This window comes from Mixophyes fleayi, chromosome 3, assembly GCF_038048845.1.
Source record: "Mixophyes fleayi isolate aMixFle1 chromosome 3, aMixFle1.hap1, whole genome shotgun sequence".
NCBI lineage: Eukaryota > Metazoa > Chordata > Amphibia > Anura > Limnodynastidae > Mixophyes > Mixophyes fleayi.
In genome coordinates this window covers 205,958,735-205,982,096 of record NC_134404.1, presented here as the reverse complement: position 1 = coordinate 205,982,096, position 23,362 = coordinate 205,958,735, and the positions used below count along the sequence as shown (strand labels likewise).

At 38.0% G+C, this 23,362-nt stretch overlaps 1 protein-coding gene and 1 pseudogene across 1 annotated transcript; both read left to right on the top strand.

Annotated features, from left to right (window-relative positions):
• The first annotated feature begins 50 nt into the window (after positions 1-50).
• On the top strand, positions 51-13,271 carry HINT3 (histidine triad nucleotide binding protein 3). The gene is made up of 5 exons (XM_075203029.1): positions 51-158; positions 3,283-3,397; positions 3,820-3,889; positions 8,548-8,674; positions 12,601-13,271. The coding sequence occupies exons 1-5, from the start codon at positions 51-53 to the stop codon at positions 12,646-12,648; spliced, it is 468 nt and encodes a 155-aa protein (XP_075059130.1). The 3' UTR covers positions 12,649-13,271.
• LOC142146566 (5S ribosomal RNA) lies at positions 12,272-12,390 on the top strand (annotated as a pseudogene).
• Positions 13,272-23,362: the final 10,091 nt, after the last annotated feature.

The following is a 23,362-nucleotide window of genomic DNA, read 5'->3' as shown; positions in this document are numbered from 1 at the left end:
ATACCGGAGAGTTAACCTGCTGCTGTCACTGTGCAGTAGCCGGCTGGGGGATGTCTGCACAGGCGGAGGAGCAGGGCACGGACTGCTATGATAGCAAGTGCATCTTCTGCAAGATCTCCAATGAGCCGGAGGGCAGCTCCGAGCTGCTGCACTGTGACGTGAGTAAGCCGCGGCGTGACGTCACGCAGAGCCCTGGCACTATGTGGCCCGGGACAGAGACTGATGTGCTGGGACCGGTCATGTCAGCACATGGGTAGAGTGGGGTGTGAGTGATAAACGGGCAATCCATGCACGAAAAAAAACTATTCGTGAAAGTTTATGCCGGTAGCCAGTGGCACGGATTCCTTCTGTCATGCTGGGCTCTGCTCTAACCTGCAGTTTACATTGGGTGCATCTAATATATTCCTGTATTTTACGAGCTGAAAGCCTTACTTTGTATAATCAGGAGTCATTGTCTATTTCCCAGGTAGTGTTGTGAAAAAAAGAACAGTAAGCATCAATAGAAAACAATATGGCAGCGATTTCACCTCTTATTGGCTGACTTCACGGTGGTCAAAGTTGTGATTTTCTGTGTGCACATCAGATGTGCACTTCTCTTCCCCTCAAAGATACATCACGCCCAGAAATCTGGTTTTGTTAATTTTGTTGTATTACCTCAATCCATTCAACTGTACTTGACAAGTCACAACACTTTGGAAGCTTACATTTTAATCAGTGGTGAATAGTGATGGCATACTTTATGATATATGTTTTACAATGTGCATAATTTAGGTGGTACCCATAGGCAAACTGAGGGAGTTGCCTAGTGCCTGGAAACCCCCTTCAGGCCTGGGGCACTGTATAATTGAGGTAGCTGGACCCTGCCCCTGCTTCACATGGCTCTGCTTGATAAGGGAGAGCTGCGTGCACCAAACAGTACTGCAAGCAGTATTGCCCATGTATATTATAGGGATAGGAAGAGTTGGAGAGCTTCCAAGCACCGTCTAATATTATAGCCATGCCCCCATGCATGCTGGTCACGCCCACTGGTGGCGTGGTGTGGAAACCCCCCTCTACAAATCCTGCGTTTGCCCCTGGTGCCAGCGGTCAAAGTGAAAATTTAGAAGTGGTGGTATGTAAATTTAGAATTGAAAAAATTTAATGGGAATGTAAGTGAATGAAATGTAATAGTTTTCCAATTAAAGCAGTTGGAGAAGTGTTGGTATGACATACCACTGTATGCCCCCCTGCCTCCATCACTGGTTGGTACTTAATATAAAATAACCTGTATACATCGAATTAATGGCTGTTTATCTAAGTGGTTAAGATAAACTGGTATATTTACAATGTTTATAATCCATCTGGTCTAATATTGTTTAAATAATAAAATTTGTTTTATATTGGAAACGTTAACAATTAAGAACATAACTTGTAAATATGCTTTTAAAAATAAAGTGTAGCATGGACAAATAAAATTAAACATGCTGCCATTCAACTGAACTAGCATAAATTGGTTATTTTAATTTTTTAATTTATTTATTTAAATGCCATCTCTCTGGTAGTAAAACAGTATCTTAATCCTTCAACAAGTTAAAAGCTAAAGCAGAGTTGAGGATTTACTAGTATTCTAAAAATTTACGTAAGAGAAAAAAAATGATCGGGACTAATAAAAAGTCTGTGGTAGCATTGAGAAGTTGCTGCCACAATTAGGTTACTTGTTGAATATTGTCATTGACAATATGTACTGTTAACACAATTTGCGTTTCATGTTAATTCATTTTGAGTGGATAGGTCAGTGATGGGCAACCTGATATACTTCAAGGGCCTCCAGTGTTCTTCCAGCATTCAGAAGGGCAACGCATTACCCTTAATTTCAGTAATTAAAAAAAACCAACTCCAAAACAACCTCCGCACCCCCACATGCCCATTACTTGCTCAAAAATTCGACTACATATCACTCCACTCAGACCTCTGCTTTCTTAAACATTACCCCAAATGCACTGAAACCCCCACCTACCATAAAATACATACCTACATGCCACTCGGTCCACCACACTGCTACTCCCCAATTGAACTTTTTGCTATAAGTGTAATATTTAAATTGACTGTATGTGAGAGCTGAAGATCATGTGATGCGAATATATTGAAAGCTGGCAGACTTCATAGTTTGATGCGACAGAATGTTTCTCTGGAATTCAGCAAGCCTTCTCTTTTCAATACCATGGGATGTACACTCTCTCATTAAAGATAATTCCACCGAAAATTTACCATCTACAACTTTCCATAACTAGCAGAAGGTACACCGCATGCAGAGTTGTGTTTCCCCTGAACATCAGGGGTTGTAGCATGGGGCCTCCATGGTTATGTTAGATGGGGGTGGAAGGATGTTAATGTTTGTTTATGTTTGTACAGATATCTGACTAAAGGGTATTTCCATCTAAAAATTATTTTGCTGCCATTTAGTGTCGGTAGAGGCGCGTATGTATTCCCACAGAAATCACTCGCCAGTGCCATCTTCTGGTATTCTGTTCAGTGTGGCTATAGTAGTCCATTCTTTGTGATTACCTGCTGTTAGTATAAGGCAACATTGCTGTCTCTGGATCCCTTATGTGTTTGTTTTAACCCTTGCCCATCCACCCTCATTTCTTCCTTTTGTCTTTTTAATCTCATTTAGTCAAACTTTTCTAAAATATTGGTTAAACAATACCCGGCCTATACAGATTCAATTCCGTGCATTGTTCCGTAAAGCAACAGAGGTGCACGTAATCACTGTTACTACGGTAAAATCTCTGCATTTTATCTCAAAGCTCTATGGGCTGCGAGAGAAAATCGGCAAAGATTTTCTGAAAAGTCCTGCGGGCGCGTTGTTTTTTGGAACTACGGTGGGAACTGAATCTTCCCCTATGGGGGGGAATTCAATTGGCCACGTTACTGTAAAAAGTAACGTGGCCTGCGCACTATAACCATTATTACAGTAATAGCGCGCTTAAATACCGTTATCACAGTAGTTTTAACACCTGCTTTTTGGAGCTGCGAGCAGAAAGCAGGGTTAAACTTACCGTAATAACAGTAATAGTTATTGTGGTGAAGTAGCACCGCGATAACGCTACTGTTATTACGCTAAATTTAATCCGTCTTTCTGCTCGCAGCTCAGTATTACCGTAATAATGGTAATAGTGTGCAGGCTGCATTACTTTTTACAGTAACGCAGCCAATTGAATCCCTTCCCCCCTTATATGTCCATATGAGACTTGGATTATGAATACTTTAATAATAACATAATGCACATGACTTTGTTCACAGGAGGACCTAGTCTGCTTTAAAGACATAAGACCTGGAGCACCACATCATTATCTGGTGGTACCCAAGAAGCATGTGGGAAACTGTAAAACATTAACAAGTGATCATATGCAGTTAGGTGAGACCACAATTCCCAATGGACTGAAATAAGTCATCAGTATCCAAATATGTATGTTTTATTACAATTACTGGCAACATATATCTGAGTTAAGATTTTTTTTGCATATTTTTGTGTTCTTTAATTTTCTTATTTGTTTGTTAAAAATCCAGCTCTGATGATCTCTGAGCACAAGCTCCAGCTTATATATATCTCATGATGTCAGGGCATCTTTCCAGAGTGCTTGAAAGTCCGCATGCAGTACAAAGGCTGGGATGAGAGGCTGCATATTGCAAACCTTCCCACAGCAGTTAATAAACCAGTGTTATGTCATTTAATCTAATGCAGTTGACAGATTGAATTCTGTAAATAACCATAATTCTGTCTGTTGTGTCTCTTCGTGTGGTGTGAACTCCTGCTAATTTTCATGTCTTTTCTTCCAGTTAAGAATATGGTGGAAGTTGGGAAGGATGTGCTACAGAGAAACAATGTTACAGAATTGGAGGATATAAGGTAACTAATGCTGAGTATACATTTTGTCCATGAATTATATTAGTAGGAAATACTAAATAAATCACTGGTCTAGGACAGTCTTTTAAATTTACTTGCACAGTCACAGTTTTAACACTCAGCCACAATAATTATTCCTTCTAATATATTAACTGTGATTTGTTTACAAGAATGTCATATAGGAATATAGAGCAGTGTTTTATATCATTGTAACACGGTTGTATATGGCATTCATAAGCACTTGTAATTGAGTTGTAGTATCACTTCACCACTTACAATTCTATTCCCCCCTGAATTAGCGCGGCGTTAAAGTTATTACCGTTATTACGGTCCTTTTAATCCGGCTGGGAGCTGTGAGCAAAAAAAACGTCGTTGAAACTACCGTAATAACGGTAATTAAGCGCATTGTTACCGCAATAACGGTAATAAAGCGCATTGTTACCGCAATAACGGTAATAAAGCGCATTGTTACCGCAATAACGGTAATAAAGCGCATTGTTACCGCAATAACGGTAATAAAGCGCATTGTTACCGCAATAACGGTAATAAAGCGCATTGTTACCGCAATAACGGTAATAAAGCGCATTGTTACCGCAATAACGGTAATAAAGCGCATTGTTACCGCAATAACGGTAATAAAGCGCATTGTTACCGCAATAACGGTAATAAAGCGCATTGTTACCGCAATAACGGTAATAAAGCGCATTGTTACCGCAATAACGGTAATTAAGCGCATTGTTACCGCAATAACGGTAATAAAGCGCATTGTTACCGCAATAACGGTAATTAAGCGCATTGTTACCGCAATAACGGTAATTATGCACAGGCCGCGTTACTTTTACCCGTAACGCGGCCAATTGAATTCCCACTGTAGTGTTGTCACGTAAGAGGTATGTGCCCTATGTACAAATTCTAGTATGTTTAGAATTTTGAGAATGTTGTTCGTTCTTCAACATTTTGAACCATGTAGCTCACAAGATACAGGAATGCTAGTCAGTTTGGAATATTAGTCAATTCACTAACAAAGACAAAAAGTGAAATTACACTATTTAAAGGGTTGTACTTATCTGTTTGTTGCTGTGGAGTGCTGGTTGCATTCTGTGTGGAGTCATATGGCTCAGGATCTCCTTGATGTGGATGTGCAGAGTGGTATGACAAAAAAATTGGCCCAAAGTTTTGGGAAATGGTAGTGGTGGGAGACTATAGAATAGATAATAGAAACATTAATAAATAACTAAAATCAAATATATAAATGTAATGAAGCGTGAAAATATCCAAGTTAATGTAGTAAGAAATGACTTATTTGCATTTTAGAAAAATTGGTGAATACAGGAATGAGAAACGTAAAAAAAAAAATACATGTATAACAAAACATAGGAGATAAATAGCTAGTTGTGTAAAAGATTAATGAATGTAATAGATCTATATTAGTATGGTGGAATATACTCGGTGTTATCTAGCTGTAAGTCTTTTTACATTTTAAAATGTTGTATGGAGCTGGTGCCGGTGAAGATCTTTTAGGGCCCGAGTCATTAAGGAACGTATATACCGATTTTGTGAGTATCGTCCGCTAAATACCTCTGCGCACGCTCAGAACCGGACGATACGCAATAGAATACAACCACATCCAAGTCATCCTTAAGCACAAAAAATAGTCCCTACATCCTACGATTTTGGGGAGGGAACAGGTTGAGGAATGGGCAGTAAGGACATTCTCGTGCAGACATGTCCAAGTCAGACACAGAAGTACGCTGGTTTTCTGCCGTATCTCTTGCTCCAGCTAGAGGTTTATTCTAAGTGCCAATGACTAGTGGTGATGGCTGAGTATGAATGCTAAAACTGTTTGCAATTAGGAGCAACTGTAAATATGTCTGTTATGTACAGTAGACATTAAGGGGGGTATTTAATTGTTAGCGTTAACCAAAAAAACGAGCTCTCAAAAAATATTACCGTTTATACGGTAATAGTGCGCGCGAAAAGCGTTAATACGGTAGTTTACTTGCGGAATTTCAGCTCGCCGCTCAATTCCGTGAGTAATTACCGTATTAACGCTAAGATTTTTTGAGCGCTCGTTTGAGAGCGTTAACAATTGAATACCCCCCTAAGAACACTCTAATAAACATTTTTCAAGAAAACAAAATATTTTTTTTTCCATTTTCATGTATAATCATAAATATTGACATGTAGCATTAATTGAAAAAAAAATATATAAATAAATGTGTGTGTATATATATATATATATATATATATATATATATATATATATATATATATATATATATATAAAAAAAAATTTCTTTGCATTCTTTTGCGATTTTATATTCCACATGGGTATTATTTGTATACTTCAGTGTCTGGAGTAAACCTACACCCATAGCTTTCACCACACGTATCTTGAGATCCGTTCCTTATTGACTTCAAACACACAATGCTCAGTATGTATGCCTTAATGACTCAGGCCTTTTAGTCTGTATCATTATATGGAAAGTAACGAGACGTTGTTTTTATGAGCCTAAATACATTTTATATGCCTTAGCTTTCTTTAATTATTAATAACATTGCAATATTAAATTAGGGGATTCTTTGTTATGCACTGGCTATAATAACATTAGCGCTCACAAGGAATTGTGTGACCATATACAGGATTGAGCATGCAGGCTGAATGTGTTTATTCATGTAATGGATCACAAGCTGACTTTTTTAATATCCTTATAATTTAAATACTACAGAAAAGTGTTTTCCCTTTTTATTAATAAAATAACATTTGTAAAGTACTTCAAGTAAGTCAAAATAACTGCATTCAGCTGTTTCCTATAGCCATGGATGAGTTTCCTGTACCTCGATTCTTCTGTGCAAACTGCTCCAGTACTTTCCATATTTTGAAGGGTGTCTTCTCCGAACTGCTGTTTTCAGATTTCTCCACCTGTGTTCTGACATTTATATATAAACTCGCTGCTAGCCACTTCAGAACAATTCAGCATCTTGTCTTGAAACATTCCTGTGTGATTTTGCAGTACGATTGGGGTCTTTATTTTACCGGAAGACCCCTGACTTTCGAAGGAGACCCAGCTTTGTGTCGTTGGGTTCAACATTTCAGTCCAAAATGGCCTGGTAGTCTCCAGTTTTTATGATGCCATACACATGTTCAAGGCACCCAGTGCCAGATGCAGCATAACATCTGAGCATCTTCCATGTTTGAATATCGAGACTTTTTTCCTTTGGAAGTGTAATTTTGCTTTCTGAATCCATAGGGATGATGTGCTTTACCAAATAGCTCCAATTTGGTCTAATCTGTCAACAGAACATAACAGGAGGAATTTGGTTTTTCAGGTTTGTTTTGACAAATTCCAGTTGGACTAGGGAGGAGCAGTGAGTTCGGTGACAGGTGGTGCTAGTCGAAACTGTCGTACCTTGTGTCTGAAGGTCATGTTCAATCTGTTTGAATGGTGGAGAAAACACATTGATCAACTACCAAACAATCCTGCGTTGCAATTTTCTTTGAGGTTTTTCTCTCTAGATGGCCACGTCCAGAGCGGTTGGCCTCAGTGCCTTAAACTTCCTAATAATGTTACGTGTGGTGGAAATGGAAACATCAAGGTCTTTGGAGATTGATATGATAGTTTCGTCATAGTCCATGCTTAAAAATCTTCTGTTTGACCTCCTCAGGCAATTTCCTGTCTTTCTTTCTTTGGTCATTGCAGAGTGACACAAATCGGGAGACTGAGTCCTTTTCTCAATTCAAGCTTGGTTATTGAGTGATTATTAAATTGCAGACACCTGCTACTCACTAATGTTAAGTTCAGTTCCAGGGTGAAGGAAAATTACCTGCTTGAAATCGAATTATTTCTAGCTACTTTTAAAAGGTACCAATAATTTTGTCCAGGATTTCTGATAAGCTAAGACTAAGCACGTTTTTCTGCTTTTCGTGCTTTATTCCACTTCAAACCAAAGAAATACATTTGGGGATACCCCCCAAAAAAATGTTTAATTTTAGCAATTTTCTGGAACAAATGGTGCATTATTGGAAAAATAAATGCAAGGGTGTTGCTTGTTTGCTGCTTCAGTGTGCATGGTGGGTGTATTTACCTTACAGATCAATGATCGCTATAATAAAAGCCATTTAAGCTGTATTCATCATAAATTGAACACTGCAAAGTTAACTCTCCAAGTAATGTAAACTAGGACATTACACATATATTCACCATTCAGCAAATGGATTAATTTGCTAGTGTGTGTATTCGTGGTGGAAGTTGCAGTATTGAACATGTAAGTGAATGGGATTTGATAGTTTTTACAATAAAGGCAGTAGGAGAAGTGGCAGTATGATAAACCACATAGAGGTGGTACTAAAGTTTATTTTATTGGTTTTTGGTCTAGCGTTGTGCATATCCCCCTTTTTTTTTTATTTATAGTTTTTAAAAAAGAAATGTCTAATAAGGATTTAAATGCAAGCATATTATTGGCTTTTACAATATGTAATGAATGATATACACAGCAGATATTTTTGTGGGGTTAAATAATAAATATTTTATACTGAATATCAGCTGATACTTTCCAGATGATAACTTGAACAGCACCTTGCATTAGTGGTTCTGCCTGGTGCTTCTTAATGTTACACATGTATTGATTTTTTATTTTTTTTTCATTTATTGTTCTTTCAGATTGGGTTTCCACTGGCCTCCGTTCTGTTCAATAAGCCATTTACATCTGCACGTACTGGCTCCAGCCAGCCAACTGGGATTTCTCTCCCGGATGATTTATAGACTCAATTCTTACTGGTTTATTACAGTAAGTGGTGCCTATCCTACACAAATGTTTATGCTGGACTGTATATACTATTGTATTCATTTATGTGGGAGTTAAAACTGAGGCTTTTGTACTCATGCAGTTGAATTCTCCCTATGGTGTCTTCAATCATAAATTTTATATTTTGTTAATACATTTCCTAGATTGGACATATGATTTTCCTTTTTTGTTTTTGTAAAGAACACTTATGGGCATTTCCAAAGTTGCACCTGTAGCATTTTATAAATAAGCAAAAGAAAATTACAAAATTATAGTAGTAGACAAACGTGAACGTTGCACATATACAGTGGCACCCACATGAGAGGGATTATGGACAACCCCCCCCCCCCCCCACCCCGTCCAGTCATGATCCTAAATACAACCAGATTTAAGGGAATTATTTCTGTTCTTAGATCTAGCCTTCCAGTTTAGCAACCCAATCCACAAAAGTGAGAAACGCGATTGCTGACCTCCACAGTTACTGGATTAAAAAGAGACTACTTGTATAAAAATTTAGAGCACGGTATATAGTAGAATCCTTCAAATGAATATAAAAGTGGCGGTTTGGAGCCAGCGTATCTCCAATATTTGGTAACTGCAAGAATCACTACTTTACTTTGCTTCCTGTATAAAGAATGTAAGAGTGATCTAACCTGGACAAGGCGTGGTCTTAAATCCCCTTCAGAGAGAAATTCTCCCAGACAGATTTACGGCTGTATGTTGATATATTTATTTCCCAAGTTGCTGAAGGCTTGTTACGGTTTCTGACAGGCTAAAACTATTATTCCTGACTCTTTCCAGGCCCAAGTTATATACTTCCAAAAGTGGGTAAGGCAGAAAGGGCCTTTTAAAGAATAGTCTGGATTTTTCTGACTTGTTCTTTGCACACATTGAATTTAGGACCTCATATGCTGAAATAGACTGCAAGTGGCACACCTTCCACAAAAGTATTTCGAACATTCCCTCTTACCAAATTAGACAAGGTGTACTGGAAATGAATTTGCATATCAATATTATTCAAAGAAACCTGGATAAATGGAACATGTCCACTGTCACATGTATAGGTAGAGTTCAAGTGCTCAAAATGTGCTATTGTCCTTGTAAATATAGATGAAATATTGTCTCTCAATATATAATTGTTATGGTGACGAAAAAGTCCTTGTCCTAATTTATCTTTTTGATGTGAAGCAAATGTGAATGAAGAAATTTCTCCAAAAGGAAAAAAAATAAGAACTATGGTCATTTCAACCTTGGTTGCAATTGCCTCGTGGACCACATTTTTGGGTTTGTTTTATATTTTTAATACTTTAACATTGTTGAAGTCCCTTTTCATTCGATATATGTGAGGAACACAAGCCTCCTAGATGTAGTTTCAAGCTCCTAACAGCACTTAAATGCAGCGGTTGCCAAAGGGCCCAGGACCAAGTATTTATTATACTGCACGTCATTTCACTTGTATAATGAACTGGCACCATGAGGTGTCTTTTTAAACTGTGAGTGTCTGGAGATGGCAGTGTGTCCCCTTCCCTTAAATCAATAACTGGGAAACAGTCATTCAGCTTTATGAATACATGTTCAAAAATGTGATTCATTGATCTTTTTATACAGATTGTATGGACCTCATCCTCTTGCAGATAGAGACTAGGGACCTGAGTCATTAAGGAGAGCCAATAAAAAAAAAAAAGAGTAAATTAGCTCTTGGACAAAATATGTTACAATGCAAGGGGTGCAAAGTAGTTTATTATTTTGCACATAAGTTAAATACTGACTTTTTTTCATGTAGCACAAAAATACTTGATAGCTTTATTTTTACACTGACATTTACAGTTGATCTAGGACAGTAATGGCTAACATATGACACTCCAGGTGTTGTGAAACTACAAGTTCCAGCATGCTTTGCCAATATATAGAAGCTTATTGCTGGTAGGGTATGCTGGGACTTGTAGTTTCACAACACCTGGAGTGTCACAGGTTAGCCAACACTGATCTAGGACATGCCCTGTCCCAACTATAAATCTCTCCCCATATATTAAATTTATCTCTCCCTCCAATGCAACATGCTTTTGTCCAGGTGCAAAGTTACTCATTTTTTGTGCTTTACTCTCCTTAATGACTCTAGAACAGTTTAGACATTTAGGGCCTGATTCATTAAGGAACGCTACGCAAATAAGGCAAAACCATGTTGCATTGGAGGGGGAGGTACATTTAAAATGTGGGGACAGAATTATAGTTGGGGTAGGGCATGTCCTAGATCAACTTTAAATTTCAGTGTACAAATAAGCTATCTAGTATTTGTGTGCTATATGATAAAACAGCCAGTATTTTCCTTATGGGCAAAATAATAAACTAATTTGCATCCCTTGCATTGCAATATGGTTTTGTCCTGAAAACTTGAGTAAGAAAACTTACTCAATTTTTTGTTTAACTTTCCATAATGTATCAGGCCCTTAATCTCCATTGTATAAGATATCTACTAAGTTACAAAAAAAATTCAAGACAGACGAATTTTCTTTAGTTATTTACAGTTTTGGCGTAGAAACCAATATAAATTAAGAATATATATTTTTATTAATATAAATATACAGTGCTAGTTACAAGAATATGTAGCAGGCGCCATCTCCATGGGTAGACAATGGCACAATATATTGATTTGCCAGTTCTATATTTCGTTATTGTGGAACCCTGGAAATAACATTTCCAGGTAGCAGCCCTCAGTTTCAGCTAGGGGCAGAAGGTTAGGTAATATGATGTGTAGGTGGTAATGCAGATTTAAAGGGAGTGCTTGTAAACTCCAGATATTCTGATCACATTAACATCAAATGTGCACTGAATAAGCATATGATTATCTTCGTTATCTGTAACTGTATCCATTATGTGATGTTAAATACTTTTGTGTCAAAAAAGACAAAAGTATTATAGGAGTGATACCTTTATTGACTAACCCCAAAAAAATATTATTTGTTTTTGGTTAGCCAATAAAGGTATCGCTCCTATAATACTTTTGTCTTTTTCGACACAAAAGTATTTAACATCACATAGATTTTTCTGGCTAACACGGTACTGCAATAATTTTGAAAAAAAATTGCTACACATCTTCATTATGTGATGATAAAGTTTTCTTTAGCCCTATTAAGACATCTACAGTTTGCGGAATTTACAGAATAAAATCAGCACACTATTCAGAGGTTTTTAACAGTCTTAATAGTCCTCATTACATAAATCTCTGCAGGCATAGAACGCACGGTTTTTAGATGTGCACTTCTCTAAGAACTCTAAGTGAAGGTGGTTTTCCCTGCAATAAATTCACCTCTGCCACCTAAATCAGAATACAAACCTTTCCCCGTTAAAAAAAAAAAAAAAAGTTGCTAAAAAAAAAAAAACAACTCTTCACTTACATGGGAATAGGTGGCAAGTGTCATTATACTTTATTTAAATCATTTTTTGGGTAACCATTGATACATACTTCAGTCTCCCAAAATCTATACCATAGCTTAATACACAGTAAACTGTATTCTCCATTATATCTTAAAAAAACAAAAACAAATAAAGTGTATGCTAGATTGGGACACATCACTTTGAAAGGACATTGTGTTAATATATGTCTACAGCTGCACCACCCTGATCAAGCCCAATCTTGTCTGATCTTGGAAATTAAGCAGGATTGGGCTGGGTTATTACTTGGATGGAAGACCACCTGGGAATACCAGGCACTGTAGGCTAAAGTATAGTTAATTAAATTCTATTCTTATTGCATTGTATAATGTACCAATAGTGCACAGTACACTTTTTTGTTTTTTTGTATATTTTGTAATATTGGTTAAAATTGAATGTTAACCTAAGGTGGTAACCATATTGCTGCAATTGGGGGTAGCGCAGGGGAATCTAAAACATTTATTTATTGCTCATGTATTCTATTCATTGTTCTGTAGGCTGATCAGCTTATTGAGCGTCTTCAAGCAAGCACACCTACAAGCTGAAGTGCAACCTGCTTGCTATTCATGGGTTTTATTCCAGTGGACTTGGACAGGCATTACCAGTTCATAAATAGATAACTGAATTGTATGATTTGTTAATGAATGCAATGTATTTATTGTATGATTGAAATCTAGGTTGTGAAAAGAAGTACTGTATAACTATGATACAACCTAATACATGATTCACTTTTTAGGAAGCAAATATTACCGCCCTTTTAATAGTTAGCAAGTTGTGCTACAGAGGAACTGAAATGTTCTGGAGGACTTGTGCAATGTATGTTATTATTATTTGTCTCATCATCCATCATCAAATCCACTTTCAGAAGCTACACTGTAATAGAAGTACCGTTAAGTCATGTTATTTTTTTATTCTGCTAATTTAGGAATCGTTGAATTTAAGTTTGATCATAACTCTCACATGAGCCCAGTTGTTATTTGGTTATAGTATACAGATTAATTTAATGATCATAACCTATATCTTCTAATATTTCTGAATAGTGTCCAAAGATACTGTAATGCAGGAGGGGGATCTTTAAGTACAACACAATGATGTGTTTTACCCTACTACATTTTTTTTTTTATTTTTTTTATGCTAACATTTTTAAAGTTTGTCGATTTTTTTTTTTTTTTTTTTTTATTTTTTATTTTTTTTTTATTATTTTTTTTGGGGGAGGTATTTTCTTTCCCCTCCCTTCTAAAAACCTAACCTTTTAAGCATAGTTTTCTACTCTCCTGGAATGTTTAAGAGACTAGGGCAACCTCCTGGTTTCTGGCCACTTCATTAGTTAAGGGATGGGCTTAGGACGTGACTTGTATGTCAGTGTCCCACCTGCTGTAATAGGCTAGAAATTGCAATGACCATTCAGGGATGGGTCAAATGATGTGATTCAGACCCCTCCCCCCGATCCCCTGTGGGGGGGGGGGTCTTTTAGGTGATTACAATAGTAATAGTCACACTTATACCTCTAGAAAAACCATATAAATCTAAAATGTATAAGAGTTATACACGCCAAATTTAGGATGTGCATTGTGGAAGATCTAAATGGTTAGATTAGCCACAGTTCCTGTCTAACAAAGTGCCACCTACACTACACACTTTGTGTGTGGACACTACCTGCCCAGCTACTGTGACAGGTCTCTGCTCTCAATGATGTCAGCATGGCTAAACTAACTGATCGGCACAAGTAACATTGAGACTTGTAGGCAGTGTCCCCTACTGAAGGGATACGTAGGAGGGGGCGAGGAGGAGACTATCCGGTGCAGTGTCTGGAGGGAAGCAAGCCTGCATTTCTAGTATGTCTTGTATGAAATAGAAGAACATTATCCATTGCTTTCAGGTGTTCCTCTACACTGCAACAATTTATCTACTCATAATAATCATGATTTAACAAAGGTCCAACAACGCCTATAAAAATATATATTTTTTTTTCTTTATGGGATGTTTGCCCATGCTGTACTTGGCTAGCTATATACCCTGCCTGTTGTGTAATCCATATGAAATCCCTTTTTAAGTGCGGTTAGTTTGCATTTGAATGGACAAATCTTTCTTTGTTACTTTATTGTAAAATATGTAATTAAATCTTAATTTATTAAGCTCATAATGTGTCTTCTTAATTTAGAATGCATTCTATTTAGTAAAAGTGCCTTGTTTCTGCAAGAAAACCATCTGTACCTCAATTACGAAGCACTCTCCATACACTCCCGGTACACTTCACGTTACATGTTACCTTTGTGCAACGCCTTTGCAACCTAGAAGGCAAACATTCTACCACTATGGAACCACCCCTTTCATTAAATAAAATTTCAGTTTTTCTCCTAAAATACTTCTCCGTTCAGCCTCCTGGATTAAATGAATCATGAGAGTGAGGAGACATCAGACTGTCGGTCTTTATTACATAACTTATTGCATTGGCTCTGTTATGCTACAGGAATCATACCTCTTCTTCAACCACTGAGGAGCCAGTATGGAACATCCAATAACAAACGAATCAGACACTGTAACTTGTGTAAAATGGTTACAGTCATTAAGGGAATTATTGCTAATATTTCTCTAATCGAAAAATACACCAACCAAAAATAAACGGTGCATGGGAAAACTTTACAACAAAAAAAAGGCAATCCGTAAGTTACTTTATATAGATTTGAATATTTTAAAGAATACTACAAAAAATATACTTAATAATCATAAATTGCCACCTCTGTGCTTTGATTAATTAGATCTCTTAAATTGTTCCTACAGCAACAGAAAGGAAAAAAGAAGTCCAAGAATATTCCAGATTTGAGGGTACTCTGATTCTAACATAATACTAATTCAATATTAAAATTTCAGATTTTATCATTTGTTAAATTATTGATATTCTATATCTCACAAATCCCCAATCCTTTTTTATTGTGCGAAGTCATTTTTCTTTCCATCAATAGTTTTTATTGAAATTTTTCAAGAGTATATAGGGGTACATAAATCAAAAAGAAGACGGTTTAGTGCTCCGAAATGTATTTACTATAGGACTGTGTGAAGGTTCAATGTAAATCCATCGGTGATGTGTGCTGGTTTAGTCACAACTGCTGGAAAAAAGACAGCTTATTTAAATGCCTGCTTCTGATAGGCTAGCTAGCTTAAACATGCAATTAGAGCTATCTCTGCCCGTAAAAACACCTCAAATTGGCAGTATAACACCACAGTTTGATACATTTACCCCCAAATGTTTATTCATATATTTCTGCAACCAAATTTATTGCTTCAAATGTCCTTTTTGTACTAACAAGATGAGCTAATATGATATGTATAGGCAGTGTAATCATTCAGTTCCACAGTAAGGTGTATCATCATCATTTATTTATATAGCGCCAACATATTCCGTAGCGCTTTACAATTTGGACAAACATAATAAACTAATAAACAAACTGGGCAAAACAGACAAAGAGGTGAGAAGGCCCTGCTCACAAGCTTACAATCTATGGGACAATGGGAGATTGACACATGAGGTTAAGTCTGCATTTTGGCCCAGCCGGACTGCAAAGGTAAAAGTGACTCATAAGCTAAATGAACCCGTCGCACAACAATGTTGGTCAGGGGGTAGTTGTCTTGTGTGAAATTGTGTAACAGGCTAAAGGTAGCGAGGTTAAGAGGGTGGCTGAGGAATATTATAAGCTTGTCTGAAGAGGTAGGTTTTCAGAGAACGCTTGAAAGTTTGTAGACCAGAGGAGAGTCTTACTGTGCGAGGGAGAGAATTCCATAGAGTGGGTGCAGCCCGAAAAAAAGTCCTGTAACCGGGAATGGGAGGATGTAATGAGGGTGGATGAGAGACGCAGATCTTGTGTAGAACTAAGTTGCAGAGTTGGGAGATATTTTGAGACAAGAGAGGAGATGTATGTTGGTGCAGCTTTGTTGATGGCCTTGTAGGTTAGTAAAAGTATTTTATATTGGATTCGGTACAAAACAGGCAGCCAGTGTAGAGACATACAGAGTGATTCAACAGATGAAGAACAATTTGCAAGGAAAATCAGTCTTGCCGCAGCGTGCAAAATAGATTGTAGAGGTTTGAGTATGTTTTTGGGAAGACCAGTAAGGAGGGAATTGCAATAGTCAATGCGGAAGATGATGAGTGCATGAATTAAGGTTTTTGCAGTGTCTTTCGAGAGATATGTGCGAATTCTGGAAATGTTCTTTAGATGTATGTAGCAGGATTTAGCTATAGAGTCAATGTGGGGAACAAAGGATAGGTGTGAGTCAAGGATTACACCTAGGCAGCGAGCTTGTGGGGTGGGATTTATGGTCATGTTATCAACAGAGATAGAAATGTCAGGTATGCTCTTGTTGGTTGGTGGGAATATTATTAACTCTGTTTTAGAAAGATTAAGTTTGAGTTGGCGAGAGGACATCCAAGATGAAATGGCAGAAAGACAGTCAGTTACACGGGACAACACAGATGTCGAGAGATCAGGAGAGGATAGATAGATTTGGGTATCATCCGCATAGAGATGATACTGAAAGCCAAAGGAACTTATTAGATTTCCAAGAGAAGAGGTATAGATAGAGAACAGCAGAGGACCTAGCACTGAGCTTTATGGTACTCCAACTGATAGGGGAAGCGGAACAGAGGTGGCTCCAGAGAAATTAACAGTGAAAGAGCGATTAGAAAGGTAGGATGAGAACCAGGATAGAACAGTGTCTTGAAGACCTAGGCATTGCAGTGTTTGTAGGAGAAGAGAGTGGTCAACGGTGTCAAATGCAGCCTGCCAGTTTCCATAGGTTACATGAGTATACCATTGATTACAGTATTTCCCAATCTTATTTCATTTAAAAAGTTTATATACAATGTGTGCATGAAAACACACTTCAAATAGTGGAATAAATTAGCCTGATGTCCCTAACACTCCACTTCAGAACAGTTTTTACAACATCTTCCCATTCCCACTGCATTCTGTGTGAGGTAGTTTAAACAAAATGGCCGCAACCAGGCTCACAAATAGGCTCACCAAAGATGGCCGCCTCCAGTCTCACAATGTAATTCTCAAGGATGGCTGCCATCAGCAAGAACTCCTGCATTGAAGAACAGGTGAGCGATACTCTGCATTAATGGGGTATCACATAAGGGCAGCAAACCTGTTGTACCACAGAGAACGTAAAAAGCGTTGGTGCAGCTCAGTCGTGGATTAACATACTTGGTCCAATTGGTTAAGGCCAACTGTTATGTTCCGGCTTTTTCACACTAAAAACGAAATTCTGTGCTAGTTGTTTAAAAAAAAAAAACCTGTGTGCACTGTTTGTACCGAACCAGCACACCTCCCACCTACACAAGTACCTTTGCTCAGACAATCAAAATTGACATTCAACTCTCAAGAATTATGTTTTGGTATGTGTAGATTTATTTTCAGGATGGGTCAAGGCTTGGCCATTAGCCACAGGAACAGCAAGTATTACTGCTAAGAAGAAGTACAGGAATTTGTGAGAATATGATGCCACTAGTGCTCTCCACAGAGCAAGTGACTCACATCACAGGTAAATGGATGTGTGATATGATGGGTATTAAACAACAATTAAATACTTACTACCGCAAACAGGTCAGTGGGAAAGTTGAAAGGTATATTCAGACACTTAAAGATAAACTGACTAGGGGGCGTGGCCTGACTGCCATTTGTCCTAGATCTATTCAATTCCATACTTTGTGGCAGGAAATTTGATGGGGACACCACCAGAGCGGATATAGTGGTTATACCCAAAGAGGGCTGTCACCCCCTTTTATGTTCCAGTTATGGATCCATCTCTCTGTTTAACGTACAGTAGATCTCAAACTTTTTGCTAAACTGCTTGCTAACAGATCGGGCTTGGTCAAATAGCAGACAATACCCACAAGATGATTGATTTGATTCATGTTGCCAACAAGACCTTGACCCCCGCTCTGGTGTTGGCCCTTGATGCCAAAAAGGTGTTTGATCCTGTAGCCTGGTCTTTAATGCAAAACAAATGTAGGGAATTGGGCTTCACTGGACCGTTCCTTAGGGGTATCTCGGCACTCTACTTCAACCCCACAGCATCCATCCTTGCTAATGTTTGCTCATCACCTCCCCTTAATATCAGAAATTGCACCAGACAGGAGTGCCCTCTGTCTCTCTTTCTTTTTGCACTTACGATGGAACCCGTCAGCCACTTCGCAATAATCCAGATATCACAGGTATTAAGGTTGGCGCCTATGACCATAAATTAGCCCTCTATGCTGATGACACCCTGCTTACATTAACCAATCCCCATACCACTGTTTCGATCGTATTAGATGCAATTAATGAATACGGCGAACTTTCAAACTTCAAAATAAATACTGATAAGTCCGAAGCACTCCCCCATTCTCTAGCAACTCTTGCAAGGACTAAAATCTAAAAGCAAATTCCAATGTTAATCACAAAAATTGAAATATCTTGGTATACATTTTACCAAGCACTATGACCAACTGTTCCTGGCAAATTTTCTACTGCTAATTTATGCCCTTAAAAAGACCTCTGCTCCTGGGCTTTCCAACACATCTCTTGGATTGATAGAGTATTGGCGATTAAGTTGAACGTCCTCCCCAGACTCCTCTACATTTTCCATCCCTGGCCTATCAGAGTTTTATCCAACACTCTCAAAGACCTCCAGACAAGCATTACATGTTTTGTCTGGGCTTCCAGGAGACCCAGAGTCCGTCTCAAGGCCCTTTATAGATATCCGAAAGATGGAGGTTTGGGCCTTCCCTGCCTCCATAAGTATTATTTGGCTGTGTATCTCACACAAGCAGTACTAGCCAACTCACACACCCACACTAGACTCTTGGTCGACATTTATAGTCACTTGCTCCACATGCACTCTCCCTACTCCCTTTTTTGGATTGATCCAATGAGTCACCCCCCATCCTCACAACTCCCCCAAACCCTGTGATTCTTGCTGTCAGTTTGGAACTTCTGCACCCATGCCTTTGATCTAATATCTGACTCTCCCCGCATGTCCCCTCTCTGGAATAATCCCAAACTAGCAGCAGGATTTAACCCCAGCACCTTTGAATGCTGAATGGCACACAACATTACATTTTTCTATGACAAAGTCCCTGCGAACAACTTCCCCCAGTTTTCCAGGCTCCGGGATCCCTATAAGCTACTATAATGGATTTTTTTTACCAATACTTGCAGATGCTGCATTTCTATCATGTTAAATCAAACACAGGAACCCCAATTTCCCCTTCATGCTGGAAGGTTTTTGCCTGGATAGGTCCTCCTCCAGCGACCTGATTTAAACTTTTTATTCTATTTTCATAAAACATGGCCTTCTGATCAAGCAGCAGAACAAGATTAGGTGGGAGGATGACATGGTTGAATCTCTCAGCCCTGAGGACTGGTCCTGAATACATGTCGGTCTTCTGTATTCTCCGAGTTTGTATATTATAGGCCTAATTCATTAAAGAAAGCAGAGAAAAACAAATGAGTAACTTTGCACCCTGGCAAAACCATGTTACATTGGAGGGGGAGGTACATTTAAAATGTGGGAACAGATTTATAGTTGGGGTAGAACATGTCATAGATCAACTTTAAATTTCAGTGTAAAAATAAAGCTATCAAGTATTTGTGTGCTACATGAAAAAACAGCCAGTACTTTCCTTTCGTGCAAAATAATAAACTAATTTTCGCCCTTGAATTGTAGCATGGTTTGTCCAGGGGCAACTTTACTCCTTTTTTTGTGTGCTTTGCTCTCCTTAATGAATCAGGCCCTATGTGTTTATTTCTGGTTTCCTTTGACTTTGTAAACCCAACCCCCACCACCCTCTTCCTTTCTGCTCACCCTTCACCCACTTTCTTTTGAAAGGAAAAATGTAATAAATATATTTTCAAATAAATAAACTGACTAAGATGATGAAAGAAACCAGCCTTGCCTGGCCGACACATTGCCTCTCACACAGCGTGACAGTCACAACTAATACCCCATTCATACTGCACCAAAAACCCAGGTTTTTTGCCGGGGCAAGCCCAGACGACCCGGGTCGAGGTGCAGTATGAATAGTCCCAGGTCTAATTCCCAGGTCATCAGACCCAGGAATTAAACCCGGGTCTTTTGGTGGGGTAATTCCTGTGTCTGCCCCGGGAAGCCTGCACTATGGATTGGTTCAAACCCAGGTCTCACCAGACACAGTGTTAAGGTTAAAAAAACAAAACAAAAAAACATCACGAGAGGAGCACGTTTTCTCTTGGACAAACCCATGTTACACTACAAGGGATGCAAATTAGTTGATTATTTTGCACACAAGATAAATTCTGGCTGTTTTTTCATGAATAAAAATAAATAGCAATAGACAGTGCAGAGACTAGTCAGATCAACACGATGCTAAAAAGTAAACATTTTATTAATTATTAATAATGTGACTTTGATATCAAATCAATATTTATCAAAAAATTACATCCATATAATAACACAATAAAAATATTTTCTTTCTGAATCCAATGCCTGTAATAATATATGAGAATAGATATCTATATAGTCAATAAATATAGCCCAAATGTTTAATATCCCATTAGGGTTTTGTTGCATAGAGTCCAGATGACAGTCTTGTATTAACTCCAATTTAATAGGTTACTCACAATTAAAACATGGGCCGTTAATCTTTGTCTTTTTGCAACTCAGAAAAGATCACTTAAGTTCTACAACTTGTCCACAAGAGGGAGCTTCAAGAAAACTGTATTAGATGCAATCATATTATATGTAGATTTTACTGCAGTCCAGAAATCTGTGGCTGTTATTTTATGGGCATTATTGAACAGAGTCTAAATTATGATTACCTCGGCTCAGCAGAGTGAGTATCGGGCTGACTGTAAGAAGAATGGAAAAACGGACCGTTGCTCAACAACGGTCCGTTTTTCCCATCAATGTTGGAGAGACGTTGATGTGGATACATGCCTTGTACTGCAAGAAGGCAATGTCTCTAACACTTTCTCTTATTTAAAAATAAACAATAAATTGGGTTTATTTAGGTGTCTCTAGGCAAAAAGGGTGAATAATAATGCAATTAACTATTGCCTTTTTTTATTTGTAATTAAGAAAAATGCTTATTTGTTATTTAACAGTACTAAGTATTTTGTGTTAACCAGTGGTAATTTCCCCAAAAAATACATTTAATTCCATGTCCTAAGAAAATAAAATGTGAACAATACCAAAGAGGTTGAATACTTTCTATAGCTACTCTATTTAACCACATAGGCACATATATTATCACCATCAGTTACTAATGAATGAGAAAATAAAACAGATTTTATTATAGCAATGTAATAATAATCTGGTCATCTTTTCCTTGCCAAAGCATCTCTCCCTCAAACTGCAGCAGCCCATGCTTTCTGCCTCTCAACAACAATCCTACTAGTTTGTTAGAAATAGTCACATAGGTATCAAACAGCCTCCCAAATGTGACTGTAACTAGTCCATCTTCTCCTGTTACCCCAATCTGTCTTATAACCAGACACAGTTCTTCCACTTCCTTCCCTAGGTGCTTGTGAGCATCCTTGCCCCTCTGCTCTGTGTTGGAGCCAGCTTTTGGCTTTCCATAATCTGAATGCTGTATGTCAAGACAAGCAGTACCGGGACGTATGACATTGCTAAAAGGGTTCTGTCTCTGATAATCCACACGTTCTTTTGCCCAGATTTGCCACGTCTTCTTTAAGTCACCCACTGAGCTGTTCTCTTGCATTCTGCTTTTCTGTTCACAATCACCCATTGTTTATTTGGGGCCAGTCTCATTTATGCGACTGATCTAGGACAAACAGAAACAGTTATACAAATACATATAAGTTTTGTCATTTATGTAATTGTAGTACCTATGTTAAATGGGAACCACATGCACTTTTTCCATTTATTTTTTTATGTGCACTCTATCTCCCTCAAGAGAAAAATGGTAGAGACTTCTGCAAAGACATTGCCAACCACACTCCTCATTTTTAATTGTCAAGAACGAAAGTCGGAGGTTCGAAGACGATCAGATACCGTCGTAGTTCCGACCATAAACGATGCCGACCAGCGATCTGGAGGCGTTATTCCCATGACCCGCCGAGCAGCTTCTGGGAAACCAAAGTCTTTGGGTTCCGGGGGGAGTATGGTTGCAAAGCTGAAACTTAAAGGAATTGACGGAAGGGCACCACCAGGAGTGGAGCCTGCGGCTTAATTTGACTGTACAATTAGGTGACTTGGTCAGTCATGGCCTGAAATATTGGCATTCTTGTCCATTTTTCAAATAACTTACAATTTCCTCTAAACAGAAGTTGAAATGAACAACAATATTTGTTTCTGTTATTATTACAACTATTTTGTTTCTGATTCTAAATCTAATTTAATATAGCCTTTTAAATCAGGCATATGGTGGCAACATCAAGGTCTGCAGACATCGATTTACTGCCTTGAAATTGTCTATGTTTGGCTGCAATCCTCTGTCTGACCTCCTCAGACAATTATCTGGACTTCCTTCTTTTCCTCATGCTCACTGCAGTACACACCGCGACACAAAACAGGATAATGAATCATTTTCTCTACTTAAGCTCATTCAATCAGTGATTTTTGTATTGCAGCCCTCTGCTACTCACCACAGGTAAAGGAGAATCTCCTGCTTCAAATCAAATTATTTCTAACTACTTCTAAAAGGTGTCAATAATTTTGGCTGATCCGTTTACAGATTTCTGTGTGGAGTAAGCTACAACACAGTCAATTTTTTATTCCACTGTAAACCAAATAAATACATATGTGGATATCAAAATATATATTTTTAATTTCAACAAGTTCCTGGAAGAAATGGTCCATTATTAGGAACAACAACAAGGGTGCCAATATTTATGGCCACAACGGTAGGATGCAGATGGTGTTACCTGTCCAATAGAGGTTCACAAATGTAACAATTAAACAAAAAGTACTAAGAAGCTTTGCATATTATGTTACACAGCAGGAACGAGACAAACACATGCATATATAATATTTCTACTAAAACATAACAATTGCTGCTGTGAACGCAAATCCTCCAACATCACCCCTGCAACACAAACATCTCGGATGAACTTCCACTTAGATAGCTATTGCAGATAGCTAGGATAATTTAATCAATGTTTAACAATTGACAATGATGTTTTTAAGTTCCAAGAGCTGGCCACGTGGTATCCTGCACATGTGCACTGAGTGCAAAGTAACAAGATCAGTGTCACATATAAAGATCACACACATAAG